The sequence below is a fragment of the Bombus fervidus genome, chromosome 9 (assembly GCF_041682495.2).
Source record: "Bombus fervidus isolate BK054 chromosome 9, iyBomFerv1, whole genome shotgun sequence".
Taxonomy (NCBI): Eukaryota; Metazoa; Arthropoda; class Insecta; order Hymenoptera; family Apidae; genus Bombus; species Bombus fervidus.
Window position 1 is genome coordinate 8,401,171 of NC_091525.1, and position 24,233 is coordinate 8,425,403.

At 30.6% G+C, this 24,233-nt stretch overlaps 2 protein-coding genes and 1 long non-coding RNA gene across 10 annotated transcripts in view; 2 read left to right on the forward strand and 1 right to left on the reverse strand.

Moving 5' to 3' along the window:
• Rab3-gef (Rab3 GDP-GTP exchange factor) overlaps positions 1 to 14,389 on the forward strand; it is a 41,826-nt gene extending 27,437 nt beyond the window's left edge. For 4 of the 8 annotated variants that reach the window (XM_072011116.2, XM_072011122.2, XM_072011120.2 and 1 more), the window contains 4 exons: positions 1,428 to 1,436; positions 6,971 to 7,043; positions 7,314 to 7,360; positions 8,108 to 12,925. In XM_072011116.2, the coding sequence (XP_071867217.1) occupies positions 1,428 to 1,436; positions 6,971 to 7,043; positions 7,314 to 7,360; positions 8,108 to 8,506 (528 nt within the window). In that variant the 3' untranslated portion in view covers positions 8,507 to 12,925. Of the gene's footprint in view, positions 1 to 1,427; positions 1,437 to 5,379; positions 5,506 to 6,970; positions 7,044 to 7,313; positions 7,361 to 7,540; positions 7,648 to 8,107 lie in introns of those variants that run through there. The other 4 variants (XM_072011121.1, XM_072011123.1, XM_072011118.2 and 1 more) reach the window with 4 other exon arrangements.
• Positions 14,390 to 14,934: 545 nt separating this feature from the next.
• LOC139991211 (farnesol dehydrogenase-like) lies at positions 14,935 to 17,695 on the forward strand. Its single transcript, XM_072011165.1, has 7 exons — positions 14,935 to 15,049; positions 15,404 to 15,511; positions 15,602 to 15,755; positions 16,071 to 16,283; positions 16,617 to 16,867; positions 17,011 to 17,157; positions 17,294 to 17,695. Exons 3-7 carry the CDS (start codon positions 15,668 to 15,670, stop codon positions 17,333 to 17,335), a joined length of 741 nt encoding a protein of 246 aa, XP_071867266.1. The 5' UTR covers positions 14,935 to 15,049; positions 15,404 to 15,511; positions 15,602 to 15,667; the 3' UTR covers positions 17,336 to 17,695.
• A 2,029-nt stretch (positions 17,696 to 19,724) lies between these two features.
• LOC139991220 (uncharacterized) lies at positions 19,725 to 22,222 on the reverse strand. Its single transcript, XR_011800758.1, has 2 exons — positions 22,041 to 22,222; positions 19,725 to 22,008 (listed from the first exon to the last, which is right to left on the reverse strand). It is a non-coding gene; the product is annotated as an uncharacterized lncRNA (long non-coding RNA).
• Positions 22,223 to 24,233: the final 2,011 nt, after the last annotated feature.

Genomic DNA, 24,233 nt, shown 5'->3' on the forward strand with positions numbered 1-24,233 from the left:
CGTTGACCCTTTGCACTCCGAAATTTTGCCTAATATAATCATAAAACATAGCAAACTTCAAATTTTGACAGTAAAATTATCCGAAACCATAAATTTCGAAATGAAATATAATATCTCTTCCCTTCTCCATATTTTATCGGTAAGAGTAATTTAAGAACCAACGTTCCCATTATGAATATCGCTATATCAACACCAGTGGAGTACAAAGGGTTAAAAATAACAAAAACCTAATAATTAATCACATATTCATACGATCACATACTCATACACGCTATTAAAAAAGAAAATCGTAAAAAAAAAGAAAATAATTCTTCACACAGGACGAGCAGCCCCTGACACTCTGGTTATCGTGATATTCTACCTATCTCACTGAATATTATATTAATATTTATTATACATTATATCTGTTTATTTCTATATATATTTATATATACACTTGGGTATTTAACATTTATTATGTGGTAATTGTATTTTACATACTGACAGGGGTACTTTGATATATATATATATATGTATTTCATATACATATATATACAACATATTTACACGTATATATAAATTATCGGTCATTTTGTTGGGTAATATTTTCGTTCAAGCGTTAATCAGTGTTTTCTTGCATGGAGCTCGATGTGCAGCTGCAGTCTCTCTTTTATCTGTATTATAATCATATTATATATACATTTATCATACATATACATTCATATAGGTGATAAGGGTTAAAAAATCTACAGAAACTTGTCTTTGATTATATATATATATATACTATTCTTATATATATATACATCTATCATAATTTGTATTGAATGTTGGATGCCATTATATTTTTCTCTATTAAGTCTAACAATTTGTTTCTGTTTCTATCATTATTTGTCGTGGTCATACGTGAGGAAAGTCTATTCGCAATGAAAGAGAAAGGAAAAAGAAGAATGAATAAATTACTAAATAAAAGCAACAAAGAGTTAATGGATAATCAATTATAACAAGGAAAAAGATAATTATAATGATTGTTTACGACATATCAAAAGAATTTAATTGCAAAGGAGGAAAGTGTAACACAAGTATGATGAAACGTTCGTCAATGATCACATCTCGATAATGATATTTCGGAAATTAGTATACATGAAATACGTGAATGATCATCGATAGACTTTCCTCAGCTTGGGGAACTTTTGAGATGGTCCTTGAACAATGAACAATCACCGCTGATTTATTGAAAATTGGCCATGACGTATTAGGTAATAATCTCATAGCTGTATTATCATCGTATACAACTGAGCCCTGAGATAATAATCAACTTTTTTAATATTCTAATTGAGTGGACTCTATTATAATTAATTGATTGTTGGCAGAAATTTAATTTTCTGTTTTTCTGTTTTCTGTTTTCTTGTCCTGTCCGTCGACATTGCCCCTGGGCTGGGCATACACAGGATTTCGAGGTACTAATCAAATTAAATCACTGTTTGTTATATGAACTCAGTATATTAATTATAATCAGTGTTGGCCGTGTTCCGGAAATGCTTCTTTATCTCACCATTACTTTTAGCCGTATTATTATTATTAACCATATATACTATTATCTACTACTTACTACTACCTACCTACCTACTACTACTACTACTACTACTACTACTACTACTACTACTACTACTACTACTACTACTACTACTACTATTACTACTACTACTAGTACTACTACTAGTACTATTACTAGTACTACTACTGTTACTACTACTACCACTACTACTACTTACTATACTACTACTACTACTATTACTACTACTACACTCTTAACCAGTGCATTTAAATTTAACTGATTTGCTCTGTCTACCTTACTGTTTTCCTACCATCGATCGGTGTTAGCTGTGACATACACACATCTATGTATGTATATATATTACACATAGAAAGTACATATATATACATACGTATATATTTATATGTTCCCTATATGATATATATTATCTATAAAGCATACATATGTATACGATATGTGTTTATATATTTATATAACTTTCATAATTTATATATCTATATAAATGTATATAATATACAGAATTATGCAGAACAGTGTCTGCTGCATTTCAATATTTGAGTCCAACTAAATTGTCCTTAGATGAGAATATTATTTGTGAGTAGTGTTTAGTGCAACCTGTAGAGCAATGTTTGGTGCACTCAATGCAACTATATATATACATACATATTATGTATATTATTTTTCACCATATAGCCTTCTACGTCTTGTCCCATATGTCATGGGACACTCCGTATATTGACGCCATCCAGTATTTGTTCTCTATGCGCCATTATGTTTTGCATTCATGTAAATGCATTCAGAATGAATTGAAAATTATGGTACAAATGTGGTACCGACGTTACTATGATTCAAAATAGATCTAAATGATAAAATAAATTTTTATTATAAAGCTTCACTTTTTCTAAGAAAAATTATATTCAAAATTAATTTGGCAATATACATTGTTAATTGCATATCTTTTTTTGTATACAACAGTTATAATAGTTTTTGTATATAGTGTGATATTATTGTCTCGAATGAGAGAAATGGACATGATACTAATAATTTTTAGCAACAAAGCAATTATGTGAAATGTCTCCATTGATTTTCACAGTAATATTTTTCGGAAGATTCGTATGATAAAATGTTATTCTGCAATTTTGATTAAAATTGAATCATAGAATATTCAGTATCCCACTTTTACCATAAATTGTGGTACATCGTGTATATCGAAATTTACCGAAATATAGACAAGAGGGACGAATTTATACGATTTCTGGTACATTTCACACAATTTAACTAATTATTAGTAGTGAAATTATACAAATTAACATTATTAATAAATTCTCTTACAGAACAGTAAGAAGTTTAGTGATAAAACAAATACAATTCCAAAACGAAATTTTATAAATTACAAATAAATTGGAAAATTGCAAGATCATAAAGTTATAAAATTGAAAAGAATCTGCTTGTACGACAAAACTCCAATATCTAATAAGACTAGCCATTTATCAATCCACTAATACTCTTAATTAGTAAATCATTGTGTAAGAGGACCTTGTTACTGGAATTGGCGAAGATAAATCAGAAGAAGAAGAGAGAAACGATCGACGCGGTATATTAATTCAATAAACGCGTAGTTGGAGCATAATAATGATAATTAGGTTCTGAGAAGGGGATCTGCGAAGTGCTTTTGAAATCGTGTTGCGTCAACCTCAAGGTCAATTCGTGGTAATTAAGCATTATCTATCTTCTATACGGATATGCGTATTTCCTTAATTTATTAATTTATTTATTTAATCCTCATAAATTAAAATCGATATGATATTTTTCACGCCTCCGAAGAAACTGATAATGAATGAGGAACTTATTGCACTTTAAACTGTTCCAGATATTTGGAGAAGTATTTTTAGTTTATTACATTTGAGTTATTGCACCGATAACTATGACTGACAGCAGTAAATATTTATATTTGCAAATATTATGTAGACCAATATTCAAATTATATAATTCACAAAATAAATAAATAAATAGGATGTGTAGTAAATAACAAAGCAAAGAATCAGTAAAGTATCAGAAGTAAATCATTAATTATAAAATAATCATTAGAAATCATAATTGAAAGTGAAAAATCGCAACTCGATTTCAAAAATTCATTTCGTACCCACCTATCAAAACACATTCTAAACAAGTAATAAAAAGATTTCGGAGTACGGCCGTAGAAGTATATGTTGAACTATTATAGTAACAAAATCATGTAGTAATACTCGTAGCGCCAAAAAATTGATTTCTTATGGATTTTTTAATTTTCGCGCAAAACCGGGTGACAGACACAACTATTAACAGAGAAAAGAAAGAAAGGGAATAATATAAAACATTATCAACAGGACAGTTATCGTTGAAATTACGTATCATCGTTTGTTTTCTTTTTTAATCGAAAGGCTACTTTTCGTTAGGGACGAATAATAGAGATGAATGTTTATGTACGTCTCTAGGGAAATTTGAATGCACTGCATGAATGAGTAGTTCTCGATATATGTACGATAGAAAAAAGTCGCCCGCTTTTGCAGAACCATCTATTAAAACCACTCTCACGTTGCCAGTTATGTAGTAGAGCAATGGTATCGTGCTATATAGTGATGTCTGATTTGATGAATGAAATTATCACAATTCGTGAGAAAAGCAACTCGAAAATAGCCCGACACAACACCTTCTTCGACCTCCATACACATACATACATCATTACACACATATATCTATAACAGTGTTCTTTAAACTTTGATAACACTAGTAATCAATTTATTTCTCAATTTCTTAACACTCAATATAAACAAAAAATCAAAACGAGTAAAGCTTTTTCATTAATCTGCAGGTCTTTGCAGATGTGTTAATCTACTCAACAATTTTTCAAAAATATTTTAAATTAACAGAGATAAAATACAGAATATTCAACTTTGTAAGCAAAGCTTATTTTATTAGTTTCTTGTAACCTACAGACTTCTTTAATATCCTTCCGAATATAATAAACTCTTTGCCACAAAGTACAATAAATAATATTTTTAGAATACAATAAAAATACAGAGATCATTAAAACGGGATTATAATAAAAATTCGAAGTTATTAGCATAGTCAAACATGACAGATGTTCCGTTTTCTCTATTTTCTATTGAATTATAGAATTTTCGAAAATTAGGTTCTGCAATATAACGTTTGTTCATTGTATAGTATATATTTTGTATTAATACATTGTACATAACCGCCGCGAGTATGAGTGATTGCGTATATGTATTTATTATTGACGTTAGTCGACGCTCATACCGGAGATTATATAACAATATAATAAGTTTGGAAAGCACTGTTCTACAGCATGCTACCGCTGTACACGATGTTTCGATCCTGTGGATCTCAGACACAATAAAACTACCCCTCTAAACACCATCACTCGCGATCACTCTAACCGATCGATTTATTGATCGATCGCATCCTAACTGTGCATCATTGAACAAAAAAAAGAACCCAAAAATACAAAAAAAAAAAAAAAGGAAGAATCAACCGGGCCAAATCCCAATATCTCGTGCATTTTAGATATACCAATACCAATTGCACATATATAGCAGATTTATCGACGCCGAGCAATCTCGATAACATTTATACATTTTTTGATAAGTTTAGGCCATCTCCAGAGTTGCCTGCCTGCCGCTGAATTTCTTAAAAAAAAAAAGAAATATTTTTTACAAAAGATATTAAAAATTCGCTGTACGATTAATTAGACGCTGCTCTCTGTGATATTTCTGCTTCAGAGTTTTGAACCGTTTTTTCACTGTTCACCCAATATAATCTCGCTTCTTTTGTGCGCCTTGTTGCAGTAGGAAATGCGACCAGCCGCGGCCAATACTCGCGATTATCCAGCTTTTTCAAGCCCGCTTCCTTTATCGAACTCGAGCCGCTAAATGGATGACTTGGCTTTTAATTAGCGGAGAAAATGATGCATGGTGTGTGCAGCTTTATCGTGCTAGTTAATCCCTGCATGCTAGTCGATACGATCGTTTTTGTTATACACGAATCAGAAAGAGTTCCGTAAGAAATACGTTTTGAAGAAGAGGAGAACATTTTTGAAAAGAATGAGAAGCTTTTAAATTGATATCGTATAATGATGAGTAATTGAATTAACATGTGTTTTCTAAAATGATCGATAGATCGTGAATCATTACGAGTTTATGGGAAATTTCAAGAAACTAAAATGCGTAGAATACACATTATCGAAAGTATAGTACTCGTTAGAATATTTGGTAAGTGAAAGAAATCTCTGTCGACGTCTTATTTTGGAGAATTTATTGCTGAGCGAATATGAAAGAAAATCTTTCTAGAAATTTAAAACGAGTTAAAAGAATAGTATTTCTTTCTATCTAAATACGAATAAAAAATTGAACGATTTTATAGAAAAATTTTGATTCGAGTATACCTGAACGTGCATGAGTTTCAAAGATGGTTTATTTGAAACCAGTCACACAAGTAGACTTATCGAGACACTTATGTTCGGAGAAAAGTTCGGTGACAGAAAGGAGCTAACGAGAACCATTGTTTTAAAAGAGCGTACTTGAACAGTTTACTTGTACCGTAAACTTTTCTCTTTGATGTGTGTTTAATGATGTACGGAATTGAGATAAAAGGAATAAAGAAAGATTCAGATTAAGACAGTGCCAAGTTTCATTGTTGATGGATGGAACAATGAAGTTTGGTACCGTTGGGGAAGAAATATCTCTGTAGATCCCATAGTTAATACGATACAATAAAGAAAACTGGAAATTCCTAAAAATTGTAACGGAATAAAAAGAAATAAATGAAACGAAGAGAAGAAAAGTATAATTCAAAGTTCAGAAGAATGAAAATTTTTGGAAGAGTAGGATAAAATATCTTTGGAAATTTTGGAAATTAAAATAGAATGCTATTATACATTTATCAAATTCCTTTAATTTTCTTCCCAAAGTAAGAAAGAAAAATCACTGGAAATTTCTTTGGAAGGGAAATAAGGTATAATAATTTCGAAAAATTGTTAGAAATAGAATAGACTATAATTAGACATTTTTGTCAAAGATAAAAGGAAGCGGTGTCCTCCAAAAATTTTCCCAAAACTAAAATGCAAAATAAAGATTGGAGAGAAATTTCTTTGCCCAAAAAGACCTGCTTAAAAAGATGCACTGTGATGCATATTAGCCAATATGATAGTACAAGACAATCGACGATTCAGAGCTTTATCCCATTATCGAATTGAGCATTATTTTACTCGAACGAGTTTCACGCCTTTTTTTCCGAAATGTTGTTGGCACACACGGTTTTATATTGTCCGGGGCATATAAAGCCATAGAGGATCCAATCACAAGTGTGCATGTAAGAGTAGACCGCGAAATTACTTCGTTTCCGATCTCGACTAATGCAAGATGATCGTATTATTTGCAGTTTTTTGTAAGACTCGATCATATCCGCAAGTGCTTTACTCAGAAGGATGGGATCTTTGTATTGGAAGAATTCAGTGAGTAACTTTTTATAAAGAAAATATAAAAAAAGGAAATAATTATTCTAAAAGATTTACAAAATAGTTTTATATAAAAAGAATATAGTTTTATACCACTTTTATATAAAAGATTATATATAGGAGTATAGGATTTTTTAAAGATCGTATATTACTACTCTTAACGTATACTCTTATATAAAAGTATATTTGTTATATTTTTCGTTAATAAATTTATTAATATTCCCTTTTAATTTCGAATTTTTAATATTGATATTTTTTACTTTTCAGATCCTAAAACTAGACAAGTAATTCAACGTAAATATAAGTCTCAAATGGTAAGTAGATTAAGTTCTAATGTATAGATTATATTATGTTGAACAAATTTTTTTTAATAATTTTTTTTAATTGCTTGTTACTATATATGTATCTCCCGTAGATCTAGTAATCTCTTATCATATTATTTATCATAATGATTGAATATTTTAAAATATTTTCTTTTGTATACTATGTAACAGGCCAATGAACTGTGCCACTGCATGCACAGGATATTCTCCGTTGCCTTTACGTTATCTGAACTCTCGTCTGAGGTTCAAGCCGACCCCGAAAACGACAATGCATGAAGGTTTAGTTACTATTTTTTTATTTTTCGTTTTCCACATGTAATTTTCCGTTGCTTATTTTAGATTTCGTTCTTTTTTCGCTTCCAAAAGCTTATAATAATCGCTGCCCATAAAATTCATGTTCGCTTTTCCCATATCATCTTATTAAATAAAATTTACCCTTCAACTGAAATTCCTTTGATATCATGAGAATATTAAATCTTGTTTCTTAATCATAAGTTATAAGTGCAAAAGATTAAAAAGCATATATTTACAAAAAGTATCTACAAGTGTTCGAATATTTCCATGAACCATTGTATACTGCTTAATACTCATAGACAGAGAGATGGAACACAACCCTCGAACTCATTCAACCATTGTCAAATATTCCAAAATAGATAAGAATAAAACACACATGCCCAATAAAATATTGAATAATGCAATGAATAATTCCTAATAAAAATTTGATATACAAAATTACAGGCAGATCAAATCTGTTACTCGGTCCTCTGTGTGTTCTCTTACTTGGCCGCTGGGTTGGAGCAAAGAAAGCAACATCAGAACCAACAGCAGCAGCCCCCACGTCAATCCCAGCCCCAGCAGCAGCAGCAGCAGCAGCAGCAACCACAACAGCAACCACAACAGCACCAACAACAACCACAACGTCAACAACCTCAGTCACAGCAACGTCAGCAACCACAGCAGAAGCAACAATATCAACAACACCAACAAACACAACAACGTGCACAATATCAGCAGCAACGTCAACAACAACAGCAACAGCAACACCCTCAAACTCAACAACATTCAGGTAGCAATGTCGGCCAACCTAATCAAGGCCATAGAAACGCGCACCTCGATTCTTTTCCTAAGCATCACTGACACAGAGGCAGACACTCGCTCCCATTTGTGCATAATTACAATAAGTGTGCCCCCTACGCTTGCCTACCTTGGGTGTAAACACTCGTTTCAACCTTAATCCATTTGCATCGTTGAGGAATTTAAAAGAATAGGCCTTCCAAATCTTGGATGTGGATGATAATGAGTAAATTATACAGATTCTTAGGTATGATAAAATTTATTGAAGTAATAAGAAAATTAATATAAGCTAGGAGAATTTTTTCGAATGGCACTAGTGGCTGATCGTAATGAAATTTGACGAGTTTTATGGGGAAGAATAGCGAATAGAAAAAGTGAAATCTGAATTTTGGCAATTTGAAAAAAAATCTAGGATTTCACATACAGAATTAGTCATTAGATTCTTTAATTGAATAATTCAAGAACGAAAAAAAAATTTAATCTATTTCAGATGTTTGCAAAAGTTTACGAATGTTTGCGAACATTTGTATTGGAATATTCATCGAGTATTTGTGATTCTCTATCTGATGACAAATGATTCGCAAGCATTTCAATAAAAATGGACCAATTATTTGTTTTTTAAATAATTCCTGCGTCATCCTAATCTCAATTCCAAATGGAATGCTATACACGCTATTACATACGCTTCCGATGCAAATGGATCGAAACGAGCACAAAGATCTAATCTAAAAAGTCTAATCTAAAGAATCTTTAATTTTCAAATTCTCAAAAATCGTTTCATTTCAACTTTGATCTCTAACTATAAAAAATTGGTAATCGTTGCACGCGCCGCTCAAAAGCGGTATATCATCCTCCGATCATTCTCAGAGAGTCAGCTCTAAGTTTCCTCTAAAAGTGGAAAACCTGTTTCGTATTCTATTCGAGAAAAGTAGTCGATGGAATCGAACGAGGGTATTTTGAGACTGGAATCAGACTGGAGGGTTAAAACGACAACACGTTGCCTAATGAATTAGTTAAATCGATTATTTAACAAGAATAATTTTCAAAGTAAAGTATGATATAGTGAAATTAAGTTCTAATTTGGCTTCAAGTTCTTTTAAAGAATTACAGAGCTCCGAAATTTGTAACCTTGAATAGCATTTCTGAATATTTACTTCACAAATTATTTATCAGATCGAAATCTATCCTTTTTATTAATTTCAGTTTAGATTGTTTATTGTGTTCTAAGGATATCTTTTAAGTTGGAAAATTGAGAATTATTCTACCAATTTTTACTTAGAGTTTGGTGTCTTAAATAAAAATATATTCAAATCCAGTGGTAATTTCTATGACAGTCAACGTGTTAAGCGTTTCATAAAACAATTGAAAAAAATAATTCGTGAATCAAAAAGTGAAAAGAAAAACATCGTTGAAAAATTGGCTGATTAACTCGACACAATCGTGATAATTATTTACAAAGCGGGAGTCATTGGGTGTAAAATGATTAAAATGAATTGCGAAGCATTTTTTCAACAGTTCTCAATCGAAGAACTTGAAAAATTATCGATTGACGATTCGAAGCAAAATGATGTTGATGATGATGATTATGGTGATGATGATGACGCTAATGATGATGATGATGATGGCGATGATGATGATAATAAGAATAATAATAACAATAACAATGAAAATAATAATAATGATAATAATAATAATAATAATAATAATAATAGTAACTGCAACGTAATAGAGTAACAATGGTTATTGTACATTCGGAAGTACGGATTCGAGTGGTATTTAAATAAACAAATAGAAGATCGTACCGAGTGATTTACATGTTCTTTGATCCTCTTACTATGGATCGTAAAGAAGACCTATAAGAGAAAAGGAATATATCTCTCTAATAGCTTCATTCTTTAATATGTCCATCGTGTGCACGTGTAGAGACATGAAGTAATAAAGCTTGCGTAGTTGCTGGAGGAAATATAACGAGGTATAAAAACAGCAATTATAGCAAGATACATTTCATTGCGGGCATTGAAGAGAAAGATTTAATAAATTTTTAAGGAAACAGGAACTTCATAAAATATACATCCTGTATTTTAAAAATTATCCAGAGTAATATACATATTGGAAGTGAAAGATTTAAAAACATATATATATATATATATATATAAATCCTCGTATTAAGTTTTACCTCGCGAATATTGTAGTGATGATTATTTTGACGGATTACGGTAAAGCAAGAAATTATAATCGTATACGACTTCGTTAAATTTCTCCCAGCAACGATAAAAATATATTAGTCGTTCATGGAAGAAATCTACTTATACCGCCGTTAAACTATCCTTCGAAGCTTCGAAGGAGATCCGCGTATAATCAATAGCGTGATCTTTCTTGGCGGTGTTTTCTATGAATAGCACGTAAAGCAATTCTGAGATACAATAAATGATTTAGGGAAGAGAAAAAAAAAAGAAATAAAAAAAATAGAAGAAGAACTAATATTCGTATAATCGGTGGAACAATTTTGTATAAAATACATCGAAACAGACTGTAACTGTGATCATCTAATTTGATGGAGAAAAATGAAGATGAAAGAAAGTGAAGATGAAGTTATTTAATTTCATATGGCCGCATGAAATAGCCCAAAAGAGTATTATGTATAATCTCGGATAGGATCGATACAATAGCCGTCTCTCCCTCTCTATACATAATCATGCATTCATTTCAACTAATTGTATCGTTGTTGTTGCGAGACCTGTTTTGAGACGTTTTTACTCGTTAACGCCGTTAAGAAAGATGAAAGATTTTATTCAGACTTTTTCTTTTCTTTTTTAGGATTTTAGTCGGAGTCGTAATAGGTGTGAGGAATAATTATTATTTTCTAGTCGACGAATGGTCGGTCTGGAGGAGACAAAGGGATTAGAAAAAGAGATTCGTGCTCCACGTTGATCTTGAAATTTGAAATCACGTGAATTCTTTGGGCTTGGCTAATAATTTTATTTAAAAGAAATTTAAAGTCGAGGAAATTAGAAATTCTCAAAATTCATACATAAAGTTAGTTAAAGTTAGCTAATATTATGGTAATTTCCTACAAAAAATAGTTGAAATTTTTCTATTGTCCAAAAGTCAAAACTTCCAAATTTAAAACTATTAAAACTTGAAATCCCTAAAATTGAAAATATAAAAATAAAAAATTGTCAAATGTGAGAAAATTAAAATATAAAATTTCCCAATATTTCAAGAATGTTTACACTATTTAACAGCAATCATTTTATAATCCTTAAAAAATATTCTTTAATTCTACGTTGCAAATTTCAGGATCAATTATATGCTCTCTCCCTAAAGTTGCAATAAAAGAAGAAAAATGTGTAAAGAGACGATGAGTATAGTAGTTAAACAGACGTGTAACATATTCTCTAAACTAACGGGCTTTAAATCTCCAAGGCTGACTATTTGCATACTTTACCTCATGATAATTAACGCGAAGTAAGAAAGGAATGAGTCGTTCGTGCTAATGTAACAAGTTAATTACGTATATATTTTAGTATGGATACTAAATAATGTAAAGGTTAATGTATATTTGTAATGAACGTCGAAGCGTCGAATATGAGCGTCGATTTATCTCCTTATTTTATTCGAATTCATTAAAATTAAAAATACATACTACGATCAATTTTTCGATTTATCAAGATTATCGTAGCAAATAAAATGAAAGAACAGCCGTAAGTATACGAGATAATGAAACGTCGCATTTCTGAACATTTATCGTGTAAAATAATAATTTGTATGCAACGTTAATTTACGATTTTGTTGTAAGCTTGGCCGTAAGCACTGATCGTAAGTTTGAGATTAACTTTTTAATTTGGTTAAGTTTAGAAAAGTTGAGAAAGAAATACAAAAGATAAAAAGTAAAGATTTGAGATTATTGATTTAGCGTAGAAATTCGAAGGATCGTAAATTCGAAAATTTGAACATTTCCGAATATTTTAGATATAATAGCAAATTAAATTTTAAATGATACAAATTTCACATACGAGGTTCCATTGCTTATTAATACTTGTTTCGCTACTTACAGACTTTAATAACTTAAGACGATTACTGAAGAATTATCCTGCTCTCAGATAATTGGTAATTATAAATAAACACATTTGTTTGTCAACTTCGTCTAAAAATAAATTCAACGTTAAATGTAATCTCAAACTTATATTCAGAACTGCACATCATTTTTCATACATAACAAGTCAAACTTTACGATATGTATCACCTCTTCAAGTTATTATACCTCGTATTTGTGATCTTAAATTTTGTAAATCAATCCTACGTTTAAGTTTAATTATTGTTTCTGGTGATGTGCGTGCAACGGAAGATGCAAACAAAAAAATGAAGCTTCAAATTACATACATGTACTTACATTTCGTAGATAGACCGTGTTGTCGAATCGATACGGCTGAAACTCAACGTGTTCCCCTGCAAACAAGAAAATAAAAAAATAAAATTTCACATATCTCGTATGTAAGAGGAAACCCACGAGCATTCTATTCCTCCATTGTTCTCTCCGCACGTGATTAGCCTTTTCAATAAAATTAATTATGAAAATTATTATTTGAAACAGTGAGTTTGATAACAAATATAAAAATTTAGTGAAAAGTTGAGAAAAAGATCAAAAGCCTAGAAATACTTCCGAAGGTTTAGCGAACAAAGACAAAGTTTGAAAATTTCTAAAAGATATTAGGATTTTTGAAAAGTCTTGATGTCTTGCGAGTTTCACAAAAATTGATTCATTTCACAAAAAAGATACATATATATATATATTAATCCAATAATTCATGCAATTAAAAGCTGGAAAGTTTTGTAATTAAAAATTCTATCGAACGATTTAGAAAATTAAGATGTACATTATTTAATTACTTTCATAATTCTCCATTTTTTGTTCTTTCCTTTGAACACGTTTCAATTTGTATTTTTAAACCTCGAACACAATTCCATTTTGATTAAAATTTTATATATTATTGAAAAGTTAGCATAAAGACGCGTATCAATGAATCTTCAGAGAAGTATTTTTATACTTCTGACCCATACGATACGTTTATCTTGTAACCGAGCATTGAATTAATGTCAAACTATGTTTTATTTAATCGTGGAACATGATTATACACATATAACCAATTAGAGAATAACTTGTTATTAAAAAGACATGTTCTTTATAATGTTCAACGTAGCCTATAAACAGAGAACAATTCAATAAACAAATTTAACCTAATTTCACAATTAATTGATAAACTACGATAAATAACGAATCGTGTCGTTTGTACGTGTTACGATTAAACGAAAATGAATATACGATCACGAACAACAGTTTGAGTTTGAACAAAAATTGACACAGATTACCCCTATTTGTAAAATTCTTTGTAAAACTTGTAAAAAGCATGATTCTTTTTTTTTTGTAAATATAAGATTCAAGATTTCTGAGTATAGCTAATATCAATTTTATGTTTCATGAATAACTGTTATGAGAACTAAAATTTCTGTTCTATTCAGAGTTTTTATACTAATTCTGAAATCATTATTTTTCTGTTTCTATATACTTAAACGGTTTTAGAATCAATTTTCATATTTTCTAGTAACTGAAATATATTGCATTAAAAACAATTCATCATATATTTCTAATTATTCATTTTCATACTGCAGCTGCTTAACAATAATAAATTATAATATACTTGATCATTATACTCGAAGGAATCGTGTATTCATCATTGTCACAACGATACGTGACGAATTTAACAACAGGCGAACGAGAATGAATACTAACAATAATAATTATAATAATGAAATGGAAAAAAAAAGCAGAAAAGTGTTTTATTAGAGCTTCGATCGGGAGCGGATGCGATACAAAGTTTCAAATGTATAGTACTCAGCAATGTAGGCGCCTTATATCAATAAATAACTTGTAGATTTGAAGCGAAGCACGTGTTTAATTCAGAACCTATGGTAATTTATCGTATTAACATTTTAAATAAGAATTTATAAGTAATTTTCGTATTATGGAAAATATTAAAGAATACCAAATAATACGTTCTAATATTTCCTTTCTTTTTTTCCAAATTAGTGCTCCAATAGTACAATGGATGTTTCAAGTGACAGGATAATTGATTTCGCAATCTAAAACGCGTCGCTCATTAGCCTTAATTCGCTAACGAACTACTTCCTAATACACTTTACAAATAAGGCATACTAACTTGAAGACAATTACATAATGTAACACATATACGATAATGTAATTATACATTAACAACTAACAAAAATTTTCCCATCTGATCAAGATTGGTATATTCTTACAGTAAATAAATAACGAACATGCTGTTATCCCATTATCTACCATAGAAGCACAATAACAAACAGATGACAAAGGCTTCCCAATTAACGTTCTATATGTACGCACCTAGTCGTATAGTGCGCAGCTCATCGTAACTGCAGTCGAGCAAAGAAGTTCATCACGGTCGCTTCGACCAAATATCTTCAATACAGTCTAATTCTCGAACCTAAAATCTAATTCGCAAAATATCTCAAGTTTAGTTTAAAGAAAAAGATTCATCTATGAAAAACTGAACAAAAATTTCGGAAAATGTAATTAAGTAATCCATATTCTTTTTAATTAAGAAGGATAAAAGAAAATATTAATTTTTAGTGTTATTTTTGTTGGTGATTATTGAAATTATAGAATTGTCGAATCGAAAAGGAACAATGTTAAAGATAGATTTGGTGGCAGGACACGATTTAATGGCAAAGACACGAAACATTTCTTGACTGAAATGTCCACTACTAGAACTTTGGAGTATACTAAAAGTATTAAAATCAGATTTTCTCAATAAATAAAAGCTTGACGCCTTCTATCTAAATTTTCTCTGTGTTTCAATATTTGTATTACTAATTGTATTATATTATGTTTATATCATTAATGAAATTATATTATTCTATAAGAATAAGTAGGAGGAGATCGTATGAGAATGGAAATATAGATCGCAGACAGGATGTCAGAAATCTCGCAAACAACATTAATTGTCGAGGACATATCGAGCCGAAGGCTAGGTATGGTTTACCACGAGACTATCGGATTTCCTGCTGAACCAGTCGCAATTGATTTTTAGCCGCCGTTACTTTTTACCTATCGGTTTGTAGACTTATAAGCGATCTTATTACTGGAGCTACGTCGAACAGTCGCGATCTGTAGGTGAAATAGCGAGGATGGACAGATGGGCAGGAAAGGTGGCCGTGGTTACGGGCGCGAGTGCTGGAATCGGGGCTGCGATCGTCAAACAATTAGTCAGTCATGGTAAGCTTCGACAGTTCTTTTTATTATTAAATAATTATATTTTAACAATTTCGGAAAATGCTTACAAAATTCCTTTGGTAAACGATATGTTTCACGTTTAATCCTAGGTTTAAAGAAAGAAGAACAAATGAAATTTTTAGCACTTTTATGCGGAGATTAGAGACTTGAGGGAATTGAAGAACTAATCATTAGAAATGTAAAATAAACTAATCTAAAACATAAAGATAAAACCTAATCTAAATTAAATAAATTGAAAGCTAATCATAAATTAAAAGAAAATTATTGTTTAAAAATTAATAAATTGATTTCTATAAGGTATGGTGGTGGCTGGCCTTGCCAGAAGAGTAGAAAAGATAAAGGAACTGGAGCAAGGATTGGAAGAGTGTTCAGGGAAACTACACGCCGTCGAGTGCGACGTATCGAAGGAAGAAAGCGTGATCTCTGCTTTCGCATGGGTGCAAGAAAATCTTGGGCCTGCGAGCGTGTTGGTCAACAATGCTGGAATAACCAAAGAATCTTCTCTTATAGGTAATTCCTTAAACTTGAACGTATTCAACATCGTAGTCAATTTAGATAAGAATCGAGAAATGGAATTTAAGAATTCTATGTCTCTGAACTAACTTCTTCAAAGTTCTTGTTGCGTACTCGATTTAAGTTTCAAAATTTCGATATCAAATTTGGAATTTTGTATCTATTTAAAAAATAGCTACATAAATCTATTCAAACCATAATTACGAATATTAAGTATAAATCAACATGTAAACGTGGAATATTTCGATTATCAATATTCCAAAAATAATAAAATTTCCTAATTATTATTATTTGTTAATTAACGAATTGATAGCTTCGTTAAATCTACAGATGGAAATCTAGAAGATTGGCATACAGTTTTCGACGTGAACGTTTTTGGATTGTGCCTCTGCACTAAAGAAGCAATTCGTATGATGCGAGAAGCAGGAGGAGAGGGTGTCATTATAAACGTGAACAGCCTCGCGGGTGAAAGAGTGCCTTTTATACCTGGATTCTCTGTTTATCCAGCTTCAAAGAGAGCCATCACTGCTCTGGCACAGACTTTGCGACACGAACTCACAGGAACCCAAATTAGGGTCACGGTTTGTGACCAATTATTCTATATAAATAATAAAATATAAAAAAATATCACAAAAAAATAAGATTATAAATGATTGCAATAATAAAACAAAAATTTCCAGAAACATTCGGAATATCTTAATTTTCTTTTTACTGTAAATTCTAGGGAATTAGTCCAGGATTAGTGGGCACGGAATTAATGGTATCCTATAGTACGTATTCCGAGGAAGCATTAGCATCGTTCCCTACATTGGACCCTGAAGACGTCGCTTCAGCTGCAATATACATTTTAACATGTGCTCCACATGTTGTCGTGAGTAAATCATTACTCGAAATCGATCTTCTAGAAAATAAATGTTTATTTAAAAATCTTGCATTCTTCATCTTCAATTTATTTTATGGATATAATATATATTAAAATTCATATTGTTCTTAAATTGTATTTTCAGGTTCAAGATATTGTTCTGCGACCTCTAGGCGAGTCTTGGTAGTGAACATGCGATACAATTCAGGATTAGTTGCACTATAGTTAGAGTTATTCGGTTATTCGTTACATTGATTATGGCATAAATAATTGTTACAGAAATAACAACGTTTAGGAAGAATAGAATTTATTATATTATCAATCGAAACTTCTCTAACACTTATGTAGATGACAATGTTGTTGTTGATGGAAATTCATGTTCCGCTTAACAAATTCTAATAGCTTAGTATTTTAGTACTACTATATATACTACTATATAATGCAAAAAAGATTCTTCAACGCTGATGCTAATATTTCAACCTTAAACTGAAATGAAACTTTCACAACCTTTATTCTGAAAATAAATTTAACCATTCTTCTTAAGAAATTGTTTGTATTATTTTTTTCAATTCTCAACCATTGAGAACATTTACAATATTTACAAAGAAAATACGTCTATGCGTCAGATGGCGAAGTTCATAGAAATACGCCTTTTATCTATTCTTCTATGTCCCCTAGTTCTCTTTCCCCGCTTATTTCCAATGAAAACAATTGATATTATGATATAACCTATGTGTCATGTATTGTATTTAAGTATCTGCAAATTGTGAACGACGTTCCCTCAAAATGGAGATATTTCAGCTTGCCGAAAAGAAGAAAGCTTTTGCACCACCGGAGGAACGTTATAAGAACCCTTTTAGAGAGGCCATCAAAGTGGGAGGAATTTCTATTTTAAATAAAGAAATTTTATTCAAAGATAAAATTTCCATACATATATTTTAAACTATCAGCCGAAAATTGTATAGAAAACTTATCTTATTGCGATATCATAAATTTTATCGATAGCATCCTAGGATATCTTAAAAATTCAAATAAAACACAAGTTGAGAACTCTTACTATGAGTATTACGTATATATTATTTAACGTTACAAAATATACATATATAAAATTAATATAGATGAAAATTTTTCGTAAACAGAAAATTTTTACGGAAATTTGAAAATTTGACGAATAGAATAAATAATATACTACGTTTATAATAATATACTAAGTTTATAAATGTATGTATAATTGAAGTAGTTACGAGAATTATGGAGCTATCACAAACCGCTTACCAAGAGACAGGAAATACGGAGCGCGAAACGTTTGTTCAAGGAAGCGAGTAATCTTATGAAGAAAGAGGAAGAATTAAAGAAAGTCAATCGTTTAATCAACAAAGGATTGTTTTACGACCCGAATTTTCACGCATTTTATGCCCTGAGAGGAGATATACATTTACTTGAAGGTTTTTGAAATTATAATATAATAAATATAAATTTAATTTCTTTTTTGGAATTGAATTTTTATATGTATATCTATCGTTTTCATTGTTGATGGATAATTAATAAAAATCAGCAGTTAAATTAGTTATTCTACGAAATGTCTCGTAACTTATAAAGATTTGTTTAAAAAACTTGTTTAAAAATTGAAATTTTTTATGAAGGCTACCTTTTAGAGGCTATTTACCTTAAGAATTTCTCTTTTCTATTTTTCTTCTCTCTTTTTGAAATTAAAAGTGTGATTCCTAACGTTTTATTAAATAAAAATTCATTTTCGCCTGAAAAATCGCGAATAGTACGGAAAAATTACTTTACAACTTTTATCAAGGCAAAGATGTCTTTAAAGAAATGCCCTAATACACACAAAGGCCGCGAATATTACCGAAAATTGTTCGATTTAAGGAAAATGGACGAATGCCATCAAAAGCTACGAAAATGCCAAGTCAATGGCCAGATTCGATTATACCCTATCGAAAGAAGGAATGAAAACTATGTACAATAAACAATTAATGGATGCCTACATGAAAAGAGGAGACTGGTATAGCGAAAATAATTTATTAGTAGAAGCTCTAGGCGATTATGAACAAGTCTACCTGTTTATGTCACGCGAAATGGATATGACAGAGATACAAGTATACGATCCTATTCCCTATTGTTATTAATTTTTTTCGCATATTAATATTACGTGTGTCAAAACAGGATAAATTGTTAGATATCATACCTAAGTTGCACAAATACGATATATTTCGGAGATATTGGAACAAATTTATATTGAATACCGATTCTACAAGGACATCCAATTTGCTGGCCGTGCACGCAAAATATAAAATTCATTTAAAGCAAATGGGAATTGCTAGACACATGCTTCTAAAAGCTTTAAATCTTGACAAGAATAATGAGAAAGCTAAAGAATTGTTACAAGTTCGCATCTTCTTAATATTAAATTAAATTAATTATGAATATATAATGATATAAAGATGGTATGAATTAAACAATTCTAAGATAAAAGTAATGGAATGTACCTGATATAAAGATAATATATAAACATACATCTAAATTAATTACTAAATTAATTAAAATTATTGATAGTCACACAATTATCTACAATACATTTATTTTTCAAATTACAAAAGATACAAACAATCATTAATTAATATACATATTATACATATACCAAGCTAATGAACACAATGTATATATGTATATACAGACAGTTTAAACGTCATAGATTGTTGAATTTTTTTTCCTTTCTTTCTCTTCTTTTTTTATATTGTTTATATTAAATACATTTATAAATTTTTGTTAGATTAGTGAACAATTATATTTAGTCCATTGGAATTACATTAAATTTCAGTTCCCTTCCAATTTTCAAGAATATCAGTAATACCCTAATAATCACAATTTTTTATTAGATTCTATTAGCAATAAAATCTTCTGATCCTGTGCGATTGTAGAATATTATTCTTCAGACATCTATTATTCTTAGAAAGATACTATTCCTTCGTTAATACTATTCGCTTACTATCATTCGACTCGTCCTCGTCACGCTTACCACGCCTCAGCCTATATAAGGAGCTTTTTACCGACGAATAAGTCGGAACATTGGTAATAAATTCGTATCCCCTATTCACCAATTGTCCCACTTCTTCCTTGTATATCTGAGCGATCGGCAGCACTTCCTCTTTTGCTCTCTTCCGCGCTATAGCCACGTGCTTCTTCACCTCACACTTAGCTAGGTCAGGCTTACACGTGTGTTCAATGAATTTCAAAATTTCCCCATTTCTTGTGGCCATTCGACCTTTACACCTGGACGTCTTTTCGTTTAAACATAGCCACGTTATTACCTCCCCGTTGCATCTGTACTGACGAAATTGGTAGCCCTTGTAGAGAACCAGTGGTTTACCTTTTGATGTTTCCACTATTTCCATTTCTTTCCTTTTTTCTCTCTTCTTTTCTTCTTTGCTTCACAAAAAATTTTTTACGATCTTTATTAAAACAAAGTTTTCTTTGAAAAGAGGTCGTAATACTTATAAAAACAACAATTATTAAAACCAAGAAATTTCCTGATACTCTTCTTTCTCTTCTGTTCTTCTTTCTGTTCTTCTTTCTGTTCTTGCTTCTTTTCTTAATTTCTTTAATTGAGATGAGAAATGAGGTTGACAAAGGAGGGTAGGAGGACTTGGTCGCACGGAAGTGACTTCACGACTGCTGATGATCCGAAGATTTAGACCCGAGGTAGAGTTCATGTCTAACCGCACCTCCGGGTTCCACGGAAAAATAAGCAGCGTGAACGGAGACCGCAAATCGCGCTAATTCCTCCGCGACCACAGCCGCATGACCGCAACCTGCACAGCCGGCTGCCAGATCCTCCATGATCCCCGTGAAATCGTTTCCAATAATTTACACCAACTGATTTATTCGATATACAAAAGTAATAGAACTGTTATGTTTGTTATGTATATATATGTTTATAATGTTTGAAAAGATCATAATATTTATGATGTAATAATATAATAATTTATTCTTCTTTTTAGAATCGTGCAAATCCTTTTTGTGTCTCTGGTTTGTGTAGTAAGTAATGTTTCTGTAAAGTATCTGTTATCTTACCTGCCCATAACGCAATATGTAAGTTTCTTCATTTACAATAATTTAGTGTTAATTGTATTAATTAATGTAACTTTCCATCGTTTAAAAAGGAGTAAAAATATTATTTTATTTAATTGATCATCGATCAAATTTTGAGAATGATCTTGTACATCATCCTAAATAACAAAAAATATAATAGAAAACTATAAAAACTAATATACTAAAAAACATTCCATTACTTATATCCTCTTCGTTGTAAGTTTTATAAATTGATTTATAAGTTATATATTACATATTTCATATATTTATTGTATCACGTACATACACAGGTGGTATTTAGTACTGGTCACACATTATCAGCATATACCGTCATATGGTGCATGTACAATTGTTATGACAAAGCTTTGATTATAGTCGAAAAAGCACTAGATTGTAATCCATACAATCCAGGATTCAATTTACTAAAAGCGATAGTCTTGCGATTATCTGGTCGTTTCGAAGAAGCAAATTTTTGGTTACAAAGTCTCAGCGACAATTTCTACAAATTAATGGAACCGACAGTAGACCAAGAAGAATCGCTCATGGGAAAAATTTCTATTAGCGAAGCGAGGAATCAGTTGATCAAACAATGGTACTTAATACGGTAAAAATAAAATACGATAATAGTTATATATATTAATATATATATTAATATATATTAATGATAGAATATATCAATATTAATAAAATATATGCATATTCTTGACGGAAAGAATATAAAAAGAGTGAGATCATAACAGTGACGGATCCAGAAGCCTTTCTTGGTGGAGGGATGCTTTAGAAGAGACACGAAATTCATTTTTACATAATGTACTTTTGTACATAAGTACATTTTTGAACCTTCTTTTACAAGATTTAAAATTTGCTTGTAATTTATATTTGAATATCTCTATTTAATATTATAGCGTAAATAATTGAATTCACATTAATTATACCTGTATATCTAAAAAGTTTTTCAGAATGTAATATAATACTCTTGGGGGGGGGGGGGACGATCGATCCCTATCGATATCTCTGAATCCGCCACTCGATCATAAATTAAAATATTTTTGAAACAATTAAATGAATACATCGATTTACCTACTTTAGCTGACACTTTAGGTTCTCTTTCACGATAAATTACTAACTAATAGTATTTAATCTATTAATAAATGACAAAATGAGTTACAGATTTTTTTGCACAATTTTACTATTTTACATCTAATAAAACAACTAGATTGCTTGTAACTCGTTTAAAATTACTATAAACATATAAAAGTTTATTTATTTTATTGCAGAATTTATTACTGTTATACAAAAGAATTTACTTTATAACTCGTAAGGTTTTATTAATAACATTAATTTAACTGTGCAAGAGAACTTTTTACCAGTATAAAGTCACACTAAAATGGAAATATCTTTCTTTTTTTGCTATATTGATAGTAATTACTACATCGATAAAAATTAACCTGTAACTGCAAAAGAAGACGGTTCAGCGCCTTAAATCTTCTTAAATTTCTGTTTTGGAAACCAAATCTTCAAATCAGTACTGTCTACTTTCAAACCTGAAAAATTTTATAACCCTATGACATATATCTCTTTCACCAAAAGTATATTAATTGTTTTATTCTTCAATTTACCTTAAAACTCCATCTAAATGACTTGTTACCAAAAATCATCACAGATATTTCACGTTAAATTTACATTTTACGCTTTTAAAAATTAGAACACGCAGTGCGTAACGATACAACGTTCTGTCAGTGTCAACGATACAACGGAAATAGAATTCAAACTTGCTAGTCTATCGAACATCTATCCGTATCAAAACAACGTTAAAAACTTTCAAACACTCCATTTATAGATACGATATGGCGATGCAATGCATGTTGGACGATAAACTCGACGCAGCAGTACGAATTGTATATAAAAGTAACCTAGCCAAACACTATGCGGAGCCGTATATATTATTAGGCGATTACTTTCTGAAAAATAAGGATACCGATACTGCATTGAAGTCGTACTTAAAATACCGCGAAAAGATACGCGAGATGGAGTATCCGGTATCTCAAAAGACGATTGATCTGACAAAACGAATAATCGATATTCTAAACGATAAAGCAGAAATGGCGGTAAATAAGGGACATTCGAATCAAGCCATAAATATAACTACGCAAGCGCTTCAAATACTCGAGGAAGATAAAATACCATTGCAAGAATTACGCTTACAGCGTGGTCGTATCCTTCTTTATAAAGCTCGTGCCCTATTTCAGATCGAGAATAAACAGAATATGCGAAAGAAACAAAGCTGTGAAATTGCAGCTGATAGTTTGCGATTCGTTCGCGAACTAAACGCAGATCTATATCAAACTTTGTATAACGATAAAGATATCGAAAGTGTCATCGATCGATTTGCACCAACTCGGAAGCTACCGCGATCTTTGAAAATCCTTATGCAATTTTCTTAAGAAATATTGTTATATGGATATATTTTAAAAGAATTTTAAAGAAAGGTAAACAGAATATTTCAATGATTTGGAAGTATTATTTCGAGGCTAATAAATTACGGAGAACTTAATGTAACAGAATGAGGCGATATTAAAAATATTCATCTGATGCAATATTTTGAAAACGTTACTCTTGAAGAAGATACCTGTATCTTCTTTTATCAGTGTCCTTGATTGTATTATAGTAAACACATAGCACGTATTTAAAAAAAAAACATTCACATTAATGTATTTTCTTTACACAGAATTAAAATCGTATCTGCAATTGTATGCTCTCAATAAAAAAGATTGCATAAAATAATATTGTATATCTATAATAATGTTTCTTATTCTTTATAACTCAACTATTAAAAAACTATTCCTCTTTTTATTCATAAATTTCTAATATCTCATACAGTATAACATTCGATAAAGACATTTATAAAATTTATTATATGATTTTATTTTATTATCGTAAGATCACCGTTATTTTTTAAATTCATATATTTTGCTTTTCCA

Bases quoted from the DNA above. Each gene is read 5' to 3' on its own strand.
- LOC139991211 (XM_072011165.1), top strand. From the start codon at position 15,668: ATGGACAGATGGGCAGGAAAGGTGGCCGTGGTTACGGGCGCGAGTGCT. The intron at 15,756-16,070 runs GTAAGCTTCGAC...GATTTCTATAAG, and splicing joins CAAACAATTAGTCAGTCATG to GTATGGTGGTGGCTGGCCTT. The intron at 16,284-16,616 runs GTAATTCCTTAA...TTAAATCTACAG, and splicing joins CAAAGAATCTTCTCTTATAG to ATGGAAATCTAGAAGATTGG.